The 21,628-nt window shown below is 42.8% G+C and overlaps 1 protein-coding gene across 1 annotated transcript in view; it reads left to right on the top strand.

Moving 5' to 3' along the window:
- Positions 1-21,628, top strand: part of TNFRSF21 (TNF receptor superfamily member 21) — a 66,085-nt gene that overhangs the window by 36,670 nt on the left and 7,787 nt on the right. Inside the window, exon 4 of the mRNA XM_039231195.1 lies at positions 6,470-6,735. Within this exon, the coding sequence (XP_039087126.1) occupies positions 6,470-6,735 (266 nt within the window). The remainder of the gene's footprint in view (positions 1-6,469; positions 6,736-21,628) is intronic.

The following is a 21,628-nucleotide window of genomic DNA, read 5'->3' on the forward strand; positions in this document are numbered from 1 at the left end:
TTCTCTGTCTCTCTCTCTCTCTCTCTCTATTTCCTATTTCTCTTTCAAAAATAAACAAACATTTAAAAAAATTACCACTAGGGAAGAAAACCCACCATAACCAAGCTATGAAAAGGCATTGATTGAAATACACATTCAGATGTCCTAGAATCGGTGAAATATGACAATATTTTAGCTGTAATCTTGCATCTTTTCTGTAGAGTCTGACAACATGATTCTTTTTTTTTTTAATTTTTAAAATTTTTTTAAATAGTTTATTGTCAAGTTGATTTCCATATAACACCCAGTGATTCTAACTGTTCAGTTCAGTTTCCTCTGAATCTGTGTGGCCTATTGACAGCATTTAACACTCTTGGTCCCCTTCTCCTTGAAATGTTTCTTCACCTTGGCCTCCAGGACACTGTTGTCTGCTGGTTCTTGCCCCACCTCTCTGGTTATTCATTCCCTCTCCATCTCCTTGGCTAGCTCTTCCTCTTTAACTTGACCTCCCAACAGTGGACAGCCCCAGAGCTCAGGACTTGTAACTCTTCTCTCCTTCCACACACTCCCTTCCTTGGTGACCCAGACCTTTACATACTGTCTGCTGGTGATTCCCAAGTGCGTAGGTCCATCCTGCTTCTTGTACCTGAATGTAACGTACATTACATTTCCTGATGTCTAGACGCTCGACACCTAAGACATTTAAACTGAATCCCAAACCACACGTCCACATCAATTACCTATTGCAGAAAGAGGCCCCTCTAGCCTTCCCAGTGTTCAGGCCAAAACATTACAGAGTGACTCCTTCCCTTCTACCTCACCCCGTATTTAGCAAACCCAGTAGCAAATCCCATCAGCCTCCCTTTCAAAATATATTCGGAAATTGACCATTTCCTATCATTTTGCCCCTTTGGCCCAAATGACTGTCCCCTCCTTTGGGAGACCGTTGTGGCCTCTGACTGGTGGCTCCTATTCTACATGTATCCCTTCCATGTGTTCTTGACAGCAGCCAAAATGGCCCTGCTCAAATGGAAGTCTCATGGTGCCATTTCTCGGTTCAAAAGTCTGCAATGACTTTTTGTTGCATTTTTTCCCCCAGCACACCTCACTGTCTATCACACTAAATATCTTACTGCTTTCCATATCTCCCAGTAGAATGCAGGAAAGGCTTTTGTTCTGCCCTGTACACCACAGTGTTCCCCGTGCCTACAATGGTGTCAGGTGCAGAGTAAGTGCTCAATACATTTTTGTTGAATGAATAAATGAACAGCTTCAAACACAGACTAAGACCAGGAGAAAGGAGGCGTGTTGAGCTTTCTGCTTTTTATTTTCCTCCACGGAGTGAAATAAAAGGTCATTACTTTTCCTTACAGCATCCGTGGCATTTATTTCTTCCATCTGGACAATTGTCTACTGTTTTGATGGAACGTGTCATTGGTAGACAGTCCGTCGTTAGCTTTATGAGACCTTTGCACCGTGGTGTTTTCGTAGCTTTTGAGATTCATCTGAGCATATGGTGATTGTCCATTGAACCTTCAACAACGTAGTGATTAATTCTGCTTCAGAAGTCACTTTTTGAGTTAAAATGAAGTTTAAGCAATTCCTTCAACTTTTGTACTTCAACTAGAGAAGGAGTATGTTTAACGCGGGGAGTACTAAGCTCCCAGCTGCTGATAAAGTAGTTTCCTGTGTGGTGCATTGAGAGTGATTCCTGTTGCTATCCCATTTTTTAAACCATCCTGTAATATACTAGTTACTACAAAACATGCACATGTTTTTGGTGTGTTGCTTTTATTTTTCTTTTTTTATTATATTTATTTTTTGTTTTATTTTTGAGACAGAGTATGAGTGGGGGAGGGGCAGAAAGAGAGAGAGAGAGAGAGGGACACACAGAATCTGAAGCAGGCTCCAGGCTCTGAGCTGTCAGTGCAGAGCCGGATGTGGGGCTCGAACTTGTGAACTGTGAGATCATGACCTGATCCAAGGTTGGATGCTTTACCGAGTGAACCACCCAGGTGCCCCGGGTACGTTGCTTTTAGGAGCGCTTACTGTGTCATCGGCCAGACAGACCTTGGTCTAGACAGCTTCTCTCTGCAGGAGGATTTGGCTGCGGAGGCAGAATCCAGGAGACCTTTTCCCCTGGCGCCTGACGTGGATGTGGTGGACCACCCACACTGGGAAGAGGACACTGCCAGAGGGAGAGGCTGTTGCATAGGAACTGAGTTCCTGTGCCGGGAAGCCCGGGTTCCACCCATTGTTGACCCCAGGAGATCTGGCACAGCTAAGTGACAAGGGTGTATCAGCATGTGGCCCCTCAGGTTATCAATGGCTGCTGTTATAGAGATTAATGAGATGATGGGGGGGGCTTCAGGCAAGACAGGAAAGCTGAGAAAAAAGGCTCCCATTCATTCTTTCATTCATTCAAGATGTTTGTTGTAATTCCTGTTATGTGCTAGGTTCTGGCAGGTACTGGGGATAATAGTAGACAAAGCCAATGGGGGGCTTAGGCAGAAGGTCGTCAGAAAAGGCACCAATGAGGACATGACCGGTGTATAGGGAAGAACGTCATTTCTAGGAATGCTAAAGCCAGGCTTTTATTTAGATTTCGAACTTGACATACATTGCTCTGTACATATGTTGAAACATGCTGTATCCATCTTTGCCCCGTAAGCTTGAGGTCACAGCACATACTGATAAGGAGTAATGTCTGGGGGGCAAGAATTAGGGTGATGGTAGAGGGGAGATAATCTTGAGCCCACTTCTCCTGGGGTTTTTTGTGTATACCGCAGGAGACTGCTCTGTGTAGAGAAACCAGCATAGAGATAATTATGGAGTCGTCTGTCCAGGGAGGAGGTTGGGTATTAATTGCCTCTATGGGAATTTTCTCATTATTCATCCCTCTACCTCTCTTTCTAAGGATAGTGAAAACAGACATTACATTTCACAAGTATGGGAGATGCAGTGGGAATGCTCGATTTCTTTTAAATGATGAGAATTGGGCACCATCACAAAGCTTATAACCCACTCATCTTTTCCACACACCCATTCTGTTGAAGCCAGGTCTACAGCCTGAAACTAGGTGCTGTGTTGGGGGTTACAGATGGCCTTTGTTTCTGTCATCCCTGTCCTTCATACCTTGTCCAGGGAGGCTTTTATGTGGCCTCTTAATGGTGGCACTCATTTCAGATATTTATCTCGAAAAGGAAAGAGCTTTAATACCTTCTCTGATTATAAAGGTTAATTCAGGTTTTTATGAAAAGAGGTGGAATTCTTTTCTTTTTTGCATACTGGAGCTGACATCGAGCTTGACAAAATGAGCCTCAAATTAATGTTGTCACCCAGATGATATCTAATTCAGGATTTTAGAATGCACTAGAAAATGCCATTCCTTCCACAATACCCAGTTGATGACCTCATTCATGTCTCTGTGCTTGAGTTCCCTGGTGGCGGATCTGGGCAATGTCAGCAGTGAGCGCTGATGGGAAGTCCCACATATTGCAGGGGCGGAAACATTTTTCTTTCATAGTTGCCTTTCTGTGGATGCTGCCCTTCTGTGTCATGGTGCCTCTTCTGATATGTACTAGTGAGGCTCCAAAAAGGACAGGAAGCGAGGATGCCGGTGCTTGCCCTCATTGTTGAGTACCTATGATCCTGGTGTTAAACCCTATGGCTCAGTGTAGTAGGCGTTGGACTTGGGCACATTTCATGATCTCACCACTTGTGAGTTTGAACCCAGTGTTGGCCTCTGTGCTGACAGCTCAGAGCCTGGAGCCTGCTTTGGATTCTATGTCTCCTTCTCCCTCTCTCTCTCTCTCTCTCTCTCTGTCAAAAATAAACAAACATTAAAAAAATAAGATGAGACCTGATCTTTGGGCCCTAAATTTAGCTTCCAGTCAACATGAGTTGAAAGAATGTTTTGTTGTAACCATTCTTTGTATTTTTCTTGTTTTCCTCATTTTTCTTTATTTTGTGGCGGAAAAAGTATAAATACTGGGTTTTGGAAGAGGGAACTGTTGTTAAATTTGAGCCTTTTAAACTCTGTAATTACTCTGTAAAGGCTGTGTATTCGTATCAGAAATGCATTTAGTCTTAACTTTTAGTGTTTAGTATATGGAGCATTTATAACGACGGGGTGCTTCCAAAAATAAATCAACTCTATAGAAAATGTTAATCAGCCCATCTCCAGGGACCCTAGTCAGTCTCTCCATTGTACACGTGAGGAAGTGGACATGACAGTTAGTATTTGTCCAAGGCCACACTGTCACCAGCATTATGAAGATTTAAGCAAAGGTCCCATGTACAAGAAAATGCAGTCATGTCTTCATGTAAGACACTGTGGGCCTTAGTCAGATTAACCTAAATTAAGATTCAGAGACTAACACGCCTCTTGGTATTCGGAAGAACCCACCACATCAATCACAAAGCGCTGGCTGTCTCCTTAAAATTACCTGCAGGGTTTTAAGTAGGACATAGATTTTTGTTGTTGTTGAGGTGTGTGTTGCTTGAAATCAAAAGGTCTGTATCTAGCTAAACGTTGCCATGAAAACTGAAAAGCAACTAGTTCAAGTGTATTTCACACTGCCAGGGAAAATCGTATGGAAAGGGCGGTAATGCCTCAGTTTGTGGCATTCTGCGCCTGGAGTTGACAAGAAAGCAGCTTTCTACTAGGAACTTACTTTTCAAAAGCCATCTGTAGGTGGTTGATTCAGGAAATGTATGCAATCTTGCAGATCATCTGTGTCTATAGATTGCATGGCAGGGTAAGGATTGACATTGTGGAACAACAGAGTTCTCCATTTTCAGAGGAACTTCTGGAATTAGTGTTGGTCTTGGCAAAAATTGAGAGCTAATTTTACAATTATTTTCCCCAAGAACTGACTGAAGCAAAAAAAAAAAAAAAAAGACTTTTTTCCCCTGGTTAACCTCTCGTTAATTAAAAAAATCAATTCTCTATCACAGGAATCTTCTCTCTATTCTCCGCTTGTCTTTTTTCTTTCCCCTAAGCTGCATGTGAGAATTTGACTCCTTTTTTTGAGTAGTTGGTGTTTTAAAGATGTAACTGTTAACTATAATAACTCCGGTATCTGGGCGTGGGATTATGGCCTCATTCAAAGACATGGTATTGGCTGAGAGGAACCCCCCCTCCCCATTGGGTAAACTACCAGATGCCTATGTGCGAGGGTCTCTATGATGCTGTGTATCAATTTGGGCAAAGCCAATGTGTAAATGCCAGAGAAGATGCTGTGTAGAGGAAGACCCCAAAGTGTGTTGCTAAGGGAAAGCCACACCTCACAGAGGGTCAGGGTCAGGCAGTCACCTTGAGCTTGACGCTTCCGGGATTTGACTCCGCATTTCAGCCTGCGTTCATCAAATCTGGGTACTGCAGACCCACGCTGACGGAGTTTACAAGTGACCGGTCCGCCTTTGTGACCATATAATACATGACCCAGTGAGTTAGATTCAGTTCCAACCCAGCTGCCTTTGTGCTGTTGGGCAAATTGTCTAACTTTTCTAGGTGCTCTTGTCTTATCAGTGCAATTGAGATGTTAATGCTTTATGAAGACGTTCCAAGAGCTAGTGCCTTAGACTTAAATCCGGGAAGATAATAGCTATTGTTATTATACTGTCACTTTGGTGGTTGTCTCCATTATAACTGTGCAAGTCAACTTCGGAGACTGAATAATAGATGAGAAAATTGCTTGTTGAGCATAAGATTAGAGCACAAGGAGCCAGAGGTTCTTAAGGGGTGCCTCCATGCGGCTGGAATGCCAGGGCACACCATCAGTTGATGTAAAGGACATTATTTCCAGAATCTTAACACTCTACCTGGACGGTGCTGGATAAACTCCACTGCAATTTTAATCCCGGGCTTACCTTTTTCTTAATTTCATGAAGTTCTTAACTTCTTAATTTCACCCCTTTTTTAGTCTGGGGGCCTCTATTTGGTTACCCCTTTTTTTTTTTAGTTTATTTACTTATTTTGAGAGACAAAGTGTGTGCGGCAGAGGGGGAGAGAATCTCAAGCTGGGTCAGCACTCTCAACATGGAGCCCAGTGTGGGCCTCAAACCCCTAAGCCCATGAACTACAAGATCATGACCTAGGCCAAAACCAAGAGTCGGACACTTAACTGGCTGAGCCACCCAGGCATCCTGGTCGCACTTGTTTTTCATAGTCACAAAGGAGTCACTCGTTATTTTGCTTGGATTTGGCTTTCAAAGCATCATTTTGGGGGCTATTTATCGCACGTCCAGGATTGCGCCTTCTTCCAGTTCCATATTTAGGAAGTGAAACTTGTAGAAAGGAGGGTGCCTAGCTAGTCCCCAGAAGGGGTTGTGTGTGCTAAGCACTTACAGAAGACACTCCATTCCTTTGATGTCTTACAAGGGAAGAACATGCTTCTTTTAGTTCATTAAAACAGAGTAGCCATACATAAAGACCCTCCCTCGCGGGCCTGTGTCTGTGTTTCATTTCATTTTCTCTCCGGTTTAGGGATCGACATCCTGAAGCTCGTAGCAGCCCAGGTGGGAAGCCAGTGGAAGGACATCTATCAGTTTCTGTGCAACGCCAGTGAGAGGGAAGTGGCTGCTTTCTCTAACGGGTACACGGCAGACCACGAGCGGGCCTACGCAGCTCTGCAGCACTGGACCATCCGGGGGCCTGAGGCCAGCCTCGCCCAGCTCATCAGTGCCCTGCGCCAGCACCGGCGCAACGATGTTGTGGAGAAGATTCGGGGACTGATGGAAGATACGGCCCAGGTAATGTCCCTGGGTGGTTGGTCTTTCCAGCTAACCTTTTGGTCCGGTGTTCAGCTTTTACCAGGTGTGCATAATAAGGAAAAATACGGATATTAGGTGTCCCCTTCTGGGACAGTGTGGCTCTCAGTGGTTGTCCGTTAGGATCATCTAGAGAAGGACGTATCAGAAATAAAGAAAATTCTGATACTTGGACCCCGTTGTAGACAGTCAAATCAGAATCTATAGGTGGAGCACAACAGATCAGTGTTAAAAAAATTTTTTAATGTTTATTTTTGAGAGAGAGAGACGAGCATGAGCAGGGGAGGGGCAGAGAGAGAGGGAGACACAGAATCTGAAGCAGGCTCCAGGCTCTGAGCTGTCAGCACAGAGCCAACGCAGGGCTCAAACCCACGAGCCCCAAGATCATGACCTGAGCCGAAGTCTGATACTTAACCGACTGAGCCACCCAGGCGCCCCAAAAATCAGTATTTTAAAATGATGTTAATTTGGAGTTGCAAAGTTGAGAACCATTGTGTTTGGGGAATGATTTAGCATCAGACTATGCAGCCAGATCTCCTCGTCATCCCATTTATGGTCTCATTGTGCATGACACATTTTGAACAAGTCCAAGAAGGAAAACTTTTTCTCCCCCATTCTCCCCTTCCCCATCCCTCCCCCAGGATATTTTTTGTGCTGTAGTTTAGGAGAACTCAGTCTTACCTTCTGAGGATACACATGGTGCTGACCGCAGTGGGTAACAGGATTGACCGATCCTTTTTCTTGGGCTTGTTCAGTCTGTACCTCAGATGGGAACTAAGAGGACCCAGGAGTGACTTACTTATAGTCGCTGGTTACTGAGCTCTGGCTTTGGGGCCAGGCAGCACTGGCTTTGAATCCTGGCTCTGACACCTATTAGCTGGGTGACCAAGGGCAAGTTACTTCAACTTTCTCTGCTTCTATTTTCTCATTTGTAAGCCAGCCTTATAGGGCTAATTAGGATTGGAAATAAAGTATATGGAATGGCTGATGCGTTGAAGATGTTCTACAAATGGTAGTTATGATCATAACCTGATTTTACTCAGCCTTTCCTTCATCATAATGTGCTTCCCTGAAAGGCCATGAATTAAGTACAAATTTGAGTATTGACTTCTATTTCTCCCAAACTTCGATTAAAGTCTCTGAATGTATTCCCAAAGTAAGGAAAATGTTGCCACCGAAACCTGATAAAACCCACTTAAAATTTAAAAGGCCATTCTGTCGGTGTTACTTTCCAATGCTCCAAACTCATTACCAAAAGAACTGGAGAGAGATATTCCCCCCCCGCCCCCCCCGCCGTCAACTCTAATTCACTACTATTCTGTACCAAACTTTGTATATCAAGGGACTCGATTTTATATATTTAAGAGGTCTAAGTGCTTTTATTTTTTTTGTACTAACAGTGGAGTCTTTCTTCCCTATTGAAGTAAACAGTCAAGAGGTAGATCTTTTATCTAAGTGACTGGATAAAAATTTATGGGTGCTAATTGGCACTGAAGGTGATCTTTAAACTCCTGGTATGTTTTTAACTTCTTCGAAATGTGGAATTTCAGAAAAAAAAAATATATGTTTATTTATTGTTATTTATTTATTTTGAGAGAAAGAGAGTGAGCAAGCAGAAGAGAGGTAGAGAAGGGGAGGGGGGTGAGAGAATCCCAAGCAGGCTCTATGCTGTCAACACAGAGGCGATACAGGGCTCGAACCCACCAACTTTGAGATCATGACCTGAGCTGAAATCAAACCGGACGCTTAACTGACTGAGCCACCCAGGCGCCCTCAGAAAAAAATATGAATAGATGCCGTTGTAAACATTCAAAGGCATACATTCGTGTCTTGTGGCTTCCTGAGAATGGTACCAAAAGTATGGCTCACAGCTAAAGCTAGGCTTTAGGTAGCTGGATCTGGGGGAAAGAGGAGGAAGATGTTTAATCTGTAATTGAACAAAATGACTGCAGTTCGAATAAAGGGAGTTGAGGCAAACATGAATGGGCTTCCATGGAATATTGACTTCAGGGAAAGAGCTGATAGGGCAAGCAGAAGACTTGAAGAGAATTTAGATGTTGGAGAATAAGCCACTAGGTCTTTTCAGTGATACCCACAAGAAAAGTAAAATGTGATCGATGCAACGTTAAGATTTGGCTAAGTGGAATCTTTGATAAAGTAGAAAAATGATCACGATGAATTTTTTTTTAATGTTTTATTTATTTCTGAGAGAGAGACAGCGCGAGCAGAGGAGGGTCAGAGAGAGAGCGAGACACAGAATCTGAAGCAGGCTCCAGGCTCTGAGCTGTCAGCACAGAGCCCGAGGCGGGGCTCAAACCCATGAACCGTGAGATCATGACCTGAGCCAAAGTCCTGACTGAGCCACCCAGGTGCTCTGATCACCATGAATTTTAAAGGAAAAATAAAAAGGTTTCTCATTAGAAAAAAAAATACAAGTATAGGAAATATAAAACAGGGAAATGAAAAAGCATTAATGTTATGTTATTAAACATAACTTTAAACATGACTTTTGAAATTTCTTTCTGTAATGAAAACATACTACTTTTGTGATTTAAAGTTTATGTATTTATTTAAATGGCAAATAGAATATGACTTATTTTAATTTTTTTATTATGTTTATTTATTTTGAGAGAGAGACAGAGTGCAAGTGGGGGAGAGGCAGAGAGAGAGGGAGACACAGAATCCGAAGCAGCCTCCAGGCTCTGAGCTGTCAGCACAGAGCCTGACACAGGGCTCAAACTCATGAGTGTGAGATCATGATCTGAGCCAAAGTCGAACACTCAACTGTCTGAGCCACCCAGGAGCCCCAAATCGACTTATTTATATTCAAGTTATCAGAACATACAGATTTTCATAAATCAAGTGATATCCACAGTCCACCCCTCAATCATAGAATTCAAAGATATAGCACGAACTCTAAGAAAGTAAGCTCTGGAATCAATCTGTCTAGAGTTCAAATTCTGGATCCTCAGTTTACCCACTGTGTGACCTGGGCCAAATTACTAAATCTCTCTGGTCTCCCATTCCCCATTAAAGTATTTTTTAAATGACTGAGCTGAAAGGGCACAAGAGAAAGGTTAGGTAGGGCTTCGTTTGACTGTGCTGAATTGCAAGAGGGAGGCCATCCTGTTTCAGTTTAGGGAGACTAGACATTGTGACCATATCTGTAGGACAACCCATTCTTCCTTGTTAGCACCGACTTGAGGTTCGTGCTGTTGGGTCAGGTTTGCCAAAAAAATTGCTGAGGCTTATGTCTCCTTTTGGTTTCTGCAAGTCAATCTCATTTCTCTGTGTTTGCTCAGCAATCACTTCGAATTTGGTCCTAGTCTTCAGGGTAATTCTCTTTTGGGGGTGGTGGTAATGGTGGTAGGGTATTGACTAGAACAAATTACCTTTGTATGTTTCTCTGATGATTCTGTTGAGGTCCGTAAATGTTTCTTGAGCACCTGCTTTATTCCAGGCACTGTCATGGGTGTTGGGCGAGGTAGGCCCAACGTCTCTGGGGAGGTGACTGTGTCTGCATTTCAAGGAGAGTGATTCGTAACAAAAATCACGGAGTCAGTGAATCAGAAAACAAAACAAAATACGTAGTCCCAAAGTGCCAAACTCTGGTACCCTTTGGTAGTTTCCTTTTATCTCCTCTGTATCCAACAAGATTCCAGCACCTATTTTGTCATTTATTTTTTAAGGAACAGTGGCATCGATGCTTTCTATAGCTTTCTCTGTAATTCTGGTGTAGCCTGTGTGTGATGATGGAGCCTGAGAAGCCAATATTAAGCTTCTCGTTCCATGTTTTCATAATGGCCATCATTGTCTAGCAACATTGTGGACCCAGCTCTGACTCCAATTTTAATAGCCAATGAGCATGGATTTCTGGCTGCCAGCTTTTATTAATCACACAGTGTGTAATTGTCTGCAGCTTATCTCTGAGATTAGTTGAGTCAAACAAGGCACAGAGTGCAGGGGGCATAATTGAGACTTAGTCTTCCCACTTTATGGTGGATTTGTATTCTCGGTGTATTGTGGTATTGCTGGCGACTTGAGATTTTGCCCTAGGAGTTAATGGCAGCTTGATGTGCAAAAATGACTATGTGTGCGTATCTTGAAAAATGGTGAATAGTTTTTCCTATTGATGAACCTAAGAGCACCCACATTATGTTCCACTCAAAGGATTAGCCGGGTGTACCTCTTATTTTTCTCTGTCAAGAACAGCTGGGCCATTATTAACCATGGTGGCCTATCAGCCATGTTTTAATTAAACACATCCAGAGTCTGACTGTTTAAAAAAAATTTTATGTACTAAAAAAACACTACATGGTAAAATTCACTTTTTGGTGTACTGTCCTTTTTTTTTTTTTTTTTTTAAGACTTAAGTTCTTAAAAGCAGTTTTAGGTTTAAAACAAAATCGAGAGGGAGGTACAGAGATTTCTCATATACCTTCTGCACCAATGTATACATAGCCTCTCCCATTGTCAAGATCACTTACCGGGATGATACCATTTTTCACCAAGGATGAACCTACATCGACCTACAACAGTTACCCAAAGTCCATAGTTTACCTTAGAGTTCACTAAGTGCGTATTCTACAGGTTTGGACAAGTGTATGATACATATCCATCATTATACCATCATGCGGAATGTTTAGACTACCCCTAAAGTCCTCTGTGCTGTGCCTGTTTATCTCTCCCTCCCACCCCACCCTGCAACCACTGTTTTGTTTTTTACTGTCCCCATAGTTTTGTCTTCTCTAGAATGTCATATAGTTGGAATCACGAAGTATGGTAACCTTCTCAGATTGGCTTCTTTGGCTTAGTAACATGCAGCGAAGAGTCCATCGTGTCTTTACATGACTTGATAGCTCTTTTAGTTTTTAACCCTGAATAATATTCCATTGTTGAGTTGCGCCAGTTGATTTGTCCATTTGGCTACCTGACTCTTTATCTAAGGTGTGAGTTGTTTTTCAGTCCTCTCTTCTTTTGAGTTCAACGTTAAAAGCCTTCTAGAATCGTATCTATTTTTCCCATCCAGGCATCAGCATTCGGTAGAAGCAGCAAAGCAGTGGGGCCATAGTTGGAAGTTATTGGGGCTTTGCCAAAGCTATTTAAAAACCTTAATACAGCATTCCAAATTGTATGTTATCTCTTTTTGTCCATCCTTTTACTTTGATGTTTCCCCCTGTGGCTTTATTTAAAGCAATTCTTTTGTAAGTAGCATATATTTAAGTCTTCAAAAAATTTAGTCTGACAGTTTTTGTCATTTAATTAGAGAATTTTAGTCTGGTTACATTTCTAATGTAAACTCCTATATTTGGGTTTAAATCTACCATCTAATTATTTGTTTTGTATTTGTCTTCTCTCTCCCCGCCCTTCTTTCTTGCCTTCTTTGGGGTTAATCGAGTATTTTTTATTGTTCTACTTCTCCTCCTCTTTTAGCTTATTAGTTACACATGTTTTACTGTACTTTTAATGGTTACTATAGAGATCGCAACTTACATTATGAGAGACATTTCATAAGTGTGTACTCCTTACTCTTTCTAAACAGCACAACAGCCGTAGGAGACTTTAATTCTATTTATCCTTCTCTTGCATTATGTTTTTTGTTGTCATGAATTTTCACACCACACATTTCCTAGCCCCCAAAAGTCACAATTATTATGGTTTTTCAAAAGCCAGGATTCCCATGGATATACCTGCATCTTGATCTTTTCTGTCATTCTTCATTCCTTTCTGCAGCTTCAGCTTCTACCTGAGATCATTTTTCTTTGGCCCAAAGAATACTTAGGGTAGGTTTCCGGCAATACATTTCTGTTTTTCTGGGTCTGGAAAATGCCAATTCAATAAATAAATTGCATTAGTTTCCCTTTGTCTTTGAAAAATGGCTGGAAAAGAGAATGTAGTGGGACCATTATTTCTTTTCAGTGCGTTCATGTCCGTATTTAAGTTGCCTCTGCTATAGAGCAAAGGGGATGATGTGATTTTACGTTCAAATCTCTATTACCTAACAAACTAGGTGGACAGTATTATACCAGACATTTAGGCCAAAGGCAAAGACTAGTGTAAGACAGAGTCAGGGCTGTCAAGGAAGCTTACGGTTGAATGGTAGAAACTTCTATATACTTACAAAGTTAAAGGGAATCAATCCATGAGGGTGAGAGGAGGGGGGTGCAAGATGTACAACTAATCAGTCGTTAAGGCTCCTAATCGGAGCATCAGTGTGGAGATGTGGGCCAGGTGCACTTCCTGCCCTGCAGCACATCACTGGGAACACTGGCCTTGCTGCCTCAGTTTGCTCCTGAGGACATGGGAGCACCATTAGTGCCTGGCCTATGAGGTGTTATGAGAACTAGGTGAGTGTGCCCCCCACAGTAAGCACTGGGTGAATGGTTAGTGTTCATAGCTGCAATTATTCCCCGGGCTCTAGAGGCAAGAGAGATGGAAGAAATGTTCCTAAGTAGCTCCAACTCATGCACATAATGGATCCTTTAAATCCGGAACACCGAGGGGTTATGTAGTGTTGGTTGGGGAGGTACTTCCAATTCCAACACTGCTCAAAGTGGATGGTTTTAGCATCGGGGCTGCCATTCGGGTTCAGTGCCCAAGAACTGGAAATTCCACTAATGGTAAATATTTATTCCTTGCTGCCTGAGCGAATGTTCCTAGGCTGGGGATGTTTTCTCTTTCTCTAGACAAGAAACAAAGGTGATGGTATGTGTGAAGATAACCGTCTGTTTTCTCAGTGGCTGTCAGAAAAAGGGAAACAAAATTGAGCAACTGAATTTCTAGATTTACTTTCCCTTCGCCTCACCACCCCTCCCCTACCTTCTCCTTCCCTCCCCTGTCCCCTCCTCTCCTCTCCTCAGATTTTATTTTTAAACATTTATTCGTTTTTGAGAAACAGAGCATGAGTGGGGAGGTGCAGAGAGAGAGAGAGGGGTGCAGGCGCGTGCACACACGCGCACACACACACACACACACACATACACACACATACACACAGAATCAGAAGCAGGGTCCAGGCTCCAAGCTGTCAGCACAGAGCCTGATGCGGGGCTCAAACCCATGAACCATGAGGTCATGACCTGAGCCAAAGTCAGACGCTTAATTGACTGAGCCACCCAGGACCTCAGATTTTTCTATTTAAAATGGGAAATCAAGTGGCTATCAAAATTAAATGAGGTACTGTTTAGTCAAACTGCAGGATATAAGAAAGTGAGGTAAGAGAGCACTACTTCCTGGCTAGGCTCAGCAGTCGTTGTGATTGGAATTTCAGTATTCCTTTATCATCGCATTTTGATAAAGGGTGGAAAAAAGAATTTTATGTACATTTCAAAGGATGATAATATTAAAAAGAACTGCAACAATTGAAAATAACGTAAAGCATTACTTCTGCTGTCTGCTTTGACCAGCGATCCTCAAATGGAAAGAATTGGTGCTAATCAGGCAGGGGGATTGGGTACCTTACCCCTCCCGCCCTCCTCGCATTAGATAAACTAGATTAAAACTACTCTGTAATGTAACTAGTGGACTTGAAGCCAGTGTTGTTGTTGTGGACTGCTGTGCAGTAGAATGACTCTTTGTTAGGCATCCTCCATCCCTTCCAGAAACCACGCAGGAGACTACCTCCCAGAGAAAGAGTCCTCCCCCCACCCCCAACTCCCACGGGCAGCCCCCAGCTATAGTCCACGCTGTCTGGACACTGGACGGCTTTGCCCTGTGTAAGCAACTGGGTCGGCCTCCGCAGTGGGGACAGCACTGGGCATTCTAATTGGCAAGGACGGTTCACTGTTTCTGCGGCGGAGGGAACCACAGTTGCTGATTTTTTTGGTTTGTTTTTTGTTTTTTGTTAACCAGCTGCAGGATGCAGCTGTCCTTACCTAGCGTCTGACTGAGACCAGCTCTTTTCAGAAACTTGACACAGTGATGGCAAGTCGAGGCAAGTAGCAGCTATACGTTTAACGGCTGGCTTTTGGGCCATTCAGACTTGTCTTCATCTTTAATTGGTCATCTCTGAGAAAATAGGGATTATTATCCCTCGGCCCTGTGATCAACAGCGCGGAGGCTCGTTTAGGGTCAAGTTACTTCATTTGCAGGTACTTTCGGGGTGTGCCTGTGGGCTCTGAGGAACTCCCCTGTGTGGTGGCAAGGGGACTTTATCAAGGGATTGTTGCCACACAGGAGGCTTAGGTACATTTCGTGGTGCTGGTGTGTAGGGTGGCCACGTGTACAAAGCAGCACGCTCTGTGAATAAGCTTTTAGGTTTTTAATGTCATTTCAGGGCGTTCTATTTATCATCACATTCCAGGGTGTCATTCAGTTAGTCAACAACCTTTTGTGGAGCACCAGCTGTGTGTCTGGTACTCTGTAAAGAAGAAAGGTGGTCTCCAGGCCTTTCGGGTGCTCCGTCACCGAGAGGGAGACTCCTGGGCAAACAACGTGCAATTCAGTGTGATAAGCACCTGTTGTAACAGAAGGGTACATAGGATAATATAAGGTTGTAGCAGAAGGCAGGGGTACGGACGCACCAAAAAATACAGAAAACAATAGCAGACATATATTTGTCCAGTTGAAAAAGTCATTTTTAGGGGTGCCTGGGTGGCTTAGTCAGTTAAGTATCTGACTTTTGATTTTGGCTCAGGTCATGCTCTTGTGGTTCGTGGGTTTGAGCCCCATGTCGGGCTTTGCACTGACAGTGTGAAGCCTGCTTGAGATTCTCTTTCTCTCTCCTTCTGTCCCACCCCCACTCATGCTCTCTCTTTCTCTCTCTAAATAAACAAGGAAAAAAGGTAATGTTTATTTATTTTGAGAGAGAGAGAGATAATGGGCGAGGGAGGGGCAGAGAGAGAGGGAGACAAAATCTCAAGCAGGCTCCATGAGGCCAGCACAGAGCCCGACGTGGGGCTCAAACCCACGAACTGCAAGATCATGACCTGAGCCAATATCAGGAGTCGGACGCTTAACCAACGGAACCATCCAGGCACTCTCCAGATAAGACTCTCTTAAATAAAAAAACAGACTGTAGTTTCTTTCAAGGATGGGTTTCAGCCCTCTTTCCTGACACCTTTTTGTCTGGTTTCTGCTGAGGGAGCCCTACCTACTCCATCACATCAGGCACTTCTCAAGCCGTTGACTCTGCAAGAAACACTTGTTTTACTGAGAACTTTGTTTTGTTTTGCTCAGTCGCAAGGTTTTCAGAAAGCTTTCACTGTTGTGCAATATAAAGGTACATAAATAAGTTTCCAATGCCCCACTTCATGGAAGGGCTGAAGTTTGCACTTTGAGTCTCTAGGAACAAAGAACTGGGGGATCCAACAAATTGACTTTGAACTTCATGAATTCATAGCTGTCTTGTAAGGATCTGGGGAAGATTAGAGACAGAGTATATATACTAGAGATCAGGAGTGTAAACGCCCAGCCCTGAACTTGACATTGAGTAGGAGGAGCTCAATACATTTTTTACTACTATCATCTATGTTGAAATTAAATTCTACATTCTTCCTTTTTTTCACTCAAAAGCAAATGATACCACTCTGCTTTCGATAAATGAACATTAAGGAGAAGGGGAGCCAACATTTGCTGAGTGTTCGTTGTGTCCCAAACACCGTCTGGGTGTTTCACATCTGTGATTATCTAGTAAGCTTCATGGTCTTCCAAGGTATAGGTAGGTATTAGAATTAAGACATAGTTTTGTATTTTGTTCAAGGCCATGTCCATTGTAAGATGGACCATTATTGTATATACCACCAAGGTAGCAATTAAAACACTGCCAATGATAGTTGTAAGATACGTACGTGAAGTGCGCTTTTACTTTTTTCCTGAGACCCAGTGTCTCCATGTTCAGAAAAGCCAGAGTCCATTAGTTGATGACATTTTCTACCCCTTAATCCACACCCTCACTGGCTTTCTCAAAGGATCCACAAAAATGAAATCAGAATCAATACAGTGAAAAGAAGCTTATTTTCTCCATCAATTACCATTGCTGGATATATTTTTTTAAATTTATTTTTAAAGCCAAAACTCATATCTTGATTAAGCTTAGTAGCTTCCAATTTGGGCCCAGTTTCTCCATTTTATGTTTATGAGACGGTCTCTTGATCTGTTAAAATACATGTGCCAGCAGCAGGTATTCTTGCTGGTGAGGAATTGAATCATGGCCAGCAGTCAGTTTTATTGTACACCAGCTAATTTCAATTCAACATTTTCAATGCTTAAATTCTTCCTACTCTTTGGGAGAGGTAGCTTTTACTCCCGACTTTCCCATTAAATTTTTTTTCACAGAGAAACTTGGAATTTATCCACAGTTGGGCTTTGTCAGGGAACAGTTTGCAGCGACCAACCATTAACATGACTTGTCACCAAAGAAGTACTAGAAGAAAACATGAGGAAATTTTCCTTTGTTTTTATTATCCCAACAGCAGGTCAATCTCTTTTGAGAAGGATAGAAAACACTGAAGTCATACAAGTAAGATTCAGCTACTTAACAATAAATGGACAAGCCAGAAAACATCATATGTAAATTAAAAGAATATTAACTGGAGGAAGTTGTTTGCAGTATAAGGTTAATAAACTTAAAAAAAATGAAGAACCTTTACAAATTAATTAAGAGACCAAGGACCCAGAAGAAAAATGGGCAGCCTGTGAACAAGACAGAAAAGGAAATAGTGAGGGTTGTTAAAGGTATCTAGGCTTTTTAGCCTGGCTCTGAACAATAAAAATTAAACTGGAAACCTGCACGGAGATACAATTTTAACTTATTAGATTGGTAAGGAGGAGAAGGTATGACGCCATTTTTATGTTGTGAGAGTGTAGAGAAAGAGAGATAGTACCTGTTGCCAGATGTGTGTGTACATTAGCCCAACCCTTATGGAGAACCATCAGGTATTATCTGCCAAAGTATACGGCTGTTGACTATTGACCTTGCACTTCCAGGAATATCTCCTGCGTATAGTCCCACGTGCCTCCGCCATGTGTGTAGAATGTTCCCAGTACAAGTATTCCTTGTAACGTCATCTGCAGTAAAGGAGTGGAAGCAGCATAAATGCCCTTCAACAGAGAACTGGCTGTAGAAGTCATGGGAACATCCAGGCAGTGGAACAACATGCCCTTGTCGAAGGAGCGAGTCAGCTCTTTTTGTGTGCTAACATCAAGAACTGTTTTAAAATGAGAAAAAGGCAAGATGCAGAACAGTGGGTGGACTCTGCCACCATATTGTATATTTAGAAAAAAGTAAGAGTAAAAAAATGGTAAAAACCGGAGAAGAGGTGGGGAGGGGTGAAGACTATAGTAACTCCTTTATTGGTATCAGTATCAATTGGGAGGAAGAGCCCATGAGGAATTGGTAAGAGTCACCATCAGCAGGGGCACTGAGTAGAAGAGAACTGTGAGTCGGAGGTTAATAAGGGAGAAGTATTTTTCACAGTAGCTCCTTTTGTACTTTTGGAATTACATACCAGGTGTATTCTAATTCTAATGGCATGCGTCCAACTAAAGATTTTATTCAATAATACTAATTCAATCAGATTTTTAAAAAAATTTTAATGTCTTATTTATTCCTGAGAGAGAGAGAGACAGCATGAGCAGGGGAGGGTCAGAGAGAGAGGGAGACACAGGATCTGAAGCAGCCTCCAGGCTCTGAGCTAGCTGTCAGCACAGAGCCTGATGAGGGGCTTGAACCCACGAACTGTGAGATCATGACCTGAGCCGAAGTCGGACGCTTAACCTACTGAGCCACCTAGGTGCCCCAAATTCAATCAGATTTAGCAAGTTCAAAACTCTTGAGTCACTGAGATGAGCTTGAGCCTTCTTCCCTCAGGGTCATGAGTTTCCTATGAAATTGCTTTCTGTCTTCCACAATGCCTTAAGGCAAGCTTTGTGAGATTCATACAACTCCTTTTCATGGTTAGAATTGTTCAAAGACTGTTTTGTGGGAAAGGCTTCCTAAGGGGTTCTCAGTGAGTGAAATGGAGGGACACCCACATCACTTCCGACAGCGTGATCTCCTCATGTGTCCACGGGGCTGAGGTCTTGTAAGGCTCAGCAGTATGTTTGAATGTGAGTGGGCTCCAGCTCTGAACCAAGAGAGCCCGCTTATTCTCTCTATCATCACTTCCTTTTTTGAGAAAGCTAGTCAGTGAGTCAGCTCGGGGCTGCAATATTATCGTTGATGTCAGCAGCCTGGACAGCTTGCACACACATGCGCCAGCAGCTGGGCGGGGCTCACCCTCCCTTCCTTCTCCTTCCGGAGCCAGCTGGTTCTTACCAGCGCTGGCAGCTCTCTCTAGCACTACTTGTGGCTTCCTGTGGCTTTCCCCCCTGCTCCAGGAGAGGAACAGTTCTCTCGCTTAGGGCAAGGATTAGCCACCTTCACTTCAATGTGGGTGGATTTGTAGCCTTTGGGATTCAGTTTGGAAATTAACTCTTAGAAATGACATATACACACAAGACGGTAGCAACTACCTTGACTTGGGCTTGGCGTTAAATATAGTCTTAACTAAGGTTGCTGTTGATACAAACTACTTAAATTATGCTATGCTTGGACCGATCTAGCGTGGGTGGGAGGTGTCTTTTAAAGTAATTTCCCAGTGGCTTGGCCATTCTTCGGCCAAGTTAATCCTACGAGCCTCCCGAGGATGAGTATCGCAGGCTGTGCTACTGGTTCCCAGCTCTCAGGGCCAGTGCACACCTCAGGGTCCACTCAGCCCTGCTGCTGCCGTGTTCGGACCCAGGGCTTTCCGGGGAAGACGAGCTGGGCTTCTTGGCATTGCGCACCTATTCCTGCTTCCAGCCCGTGGCCTCCAGTGGCCCTCGGGGGATCTAGACAGCATAAGGCCTGCAATGTCCACTTGCCAACTGATGGTTGAGATTTAAGGGTTAGCCCTGTTCTCTACTTATGCAACGGAAGCATAAGCCCCTTTCCTGTGACAGAGGCAGGGCAAGAGAAGAGAGTTGGAATGACAACAGACTAAAGAATCAGAAGCCTAGGAAAAGTTTGGGGAATTTTTGTCTTACAGTTATTTGGCTCTCAGCCCTTATTTAAAATATATTTTCCTAATCAAAAAAAAAAAAAAATAAGGCTTATGAAACAAAGAAGAGTTGGAAACACAGCACCATAAACACACCGCTAAGCTTCTTACCACCTAGATTTAACGGTTAATTCACATTTGAACATCGTTGCTTTGTCTATAGATGTGCATGCCTATTTCCAGCTCATATTCCCATTTCCAAGACTTCCCTCCAAATTTCTTACAACTGATAACACTCTTTTTAAAGGCTGAGAAATAAGCATCTTCCCATTTCCTTCTGTTTTTTCTTTCGTTTGCAAAGAAAACTTTTATAATTTTACTGGATGTAAATCTTGCCAACACCTTTTACTCTGAGTTTAATTTATTAAGAACTCACACTCAAAAGAATAAAGCAATTGCCTTCCACCCATCTTTCTCTTTTTTGTTGTCGGGGATCACCGCTGTATTTCATTTTTAAAGAGAGACATCATTGTATTTCTCAGGTTTTCTTCAGTATCTGAACTTAGGAATTGAACAGATTCAGATAATGTTTTTGAGAGACAGCTGGTAACCATCATTATCTGAAGCCTTATTTATATAAAACCCTGGAACCACATAGGTTTAGATAACAAAGCTTTCCTTATTATCTGAATTCCTGTTCTCTAAACAAAGGGGCTACATAAGATTCAGCTATCTAGATGCTTATGGGAAGGAAGATAGCACTTGCTTTTATCAGAGCCCCGGCTCACATATCTACCAGGCCTATAGGAGGTCATGAAATCTAATTTGATTTTGATTACATGAGCAGCTGGGAGAGCAGGGGAAACGAGCTCGAGATAATATCATAATCCTTAAATAATTTTAGTTACGTATTTATTTGTGACTGTAATTCCTTTGAGATAAAACTTTAGCGGAAACTGCACGTGGTTTGTTTTTTTTTTAAACCGTCACTGGTCTGTTGGGATCGGAAATATTTTCGAATACAAAAGCAAGTCATTGGGCCACCGTTGAGGTGTCTTGATATTTACAGACTCTCTCATCATTATCTCAGGGTCGTTCGTGCAGCTGGAGTGTCAGCTCTACCATAGAGTTACAGATCCGCACAGACCCCGCCTTTTGCCTCTTCCTTCTGGCTCAGCAACCAAGGGCAGTTTCTTGTGGTCATGTGGTTGTTTGTATTGAGTTTACGGGGTTTGTAAGTTTTCTGTAAATGCAGTGGGTCCAGACAGAGAAGCGACACGGCTCAGCAGAGAGGCTCCCTTTGAAACTGGACAGACCTGATCTTGAATCCCGGCTCTATGGCCTTGGGCAGGCTACTCAAACCTCTTAGAGCCTCAGGTTTTTTTCATCTGTAAAATGAAGGCCCTAAGAGCTACCTTCACAGCAAGTGGATTATGTGTATTTGATGCTGAATCATTTAAACACAGTACTGGTAATGGTTTATTTCTTAAAGTCTCTTATTGTTTGCTGCATCTGAGTAACAAGCTGGTCAACTCAGATGGAATAGCAATTAGTTCTCATTGAATTTAACAAATGGGCTTTTATTTATTTTTTTAATTTTTTTAGAAATGTATTTCTGAGAGAGAGAGACAGTGTGAACAGGGGAGGGCCAGTGAGAGAGGGAGACGCAGAATCTGAAACAGGCTCCAGGTTCTGAGCTGATTGTCAGCACAGAGCCCAACACGGGGCTCGAACCCACGAACCATGAGATCATGACTTGAGCTGAAATTGGATGCTTAACCGACTGAGCCACCCAGGTGCCCCGCAAATGGGCTTTTAAACACCATTATTACAGTGACAGAAAATGTCACAAATGCGACATAAGATTCTTCCATCTTTCTAAGTGTTGGATGAGGCCTCTAGGGAATGGTCAGCTG

The sequence above is a fragment of the Hyaena hyaena genome, unplaced genomic scaffold (assembly GCF_003009895.1).
Source record: "Hyaena hyaena isolate Hyena2069 unplaced genomic scaffold, ASM300989v1 scaffold_55, whole genome shotgun sequence".
NCBI classification, from domain to species: Eukaryota; Metazoa; Chordata; class Mammalia; order Carnivora; family Hyaenidae; genus Hyaena; species Hyaena hyaena.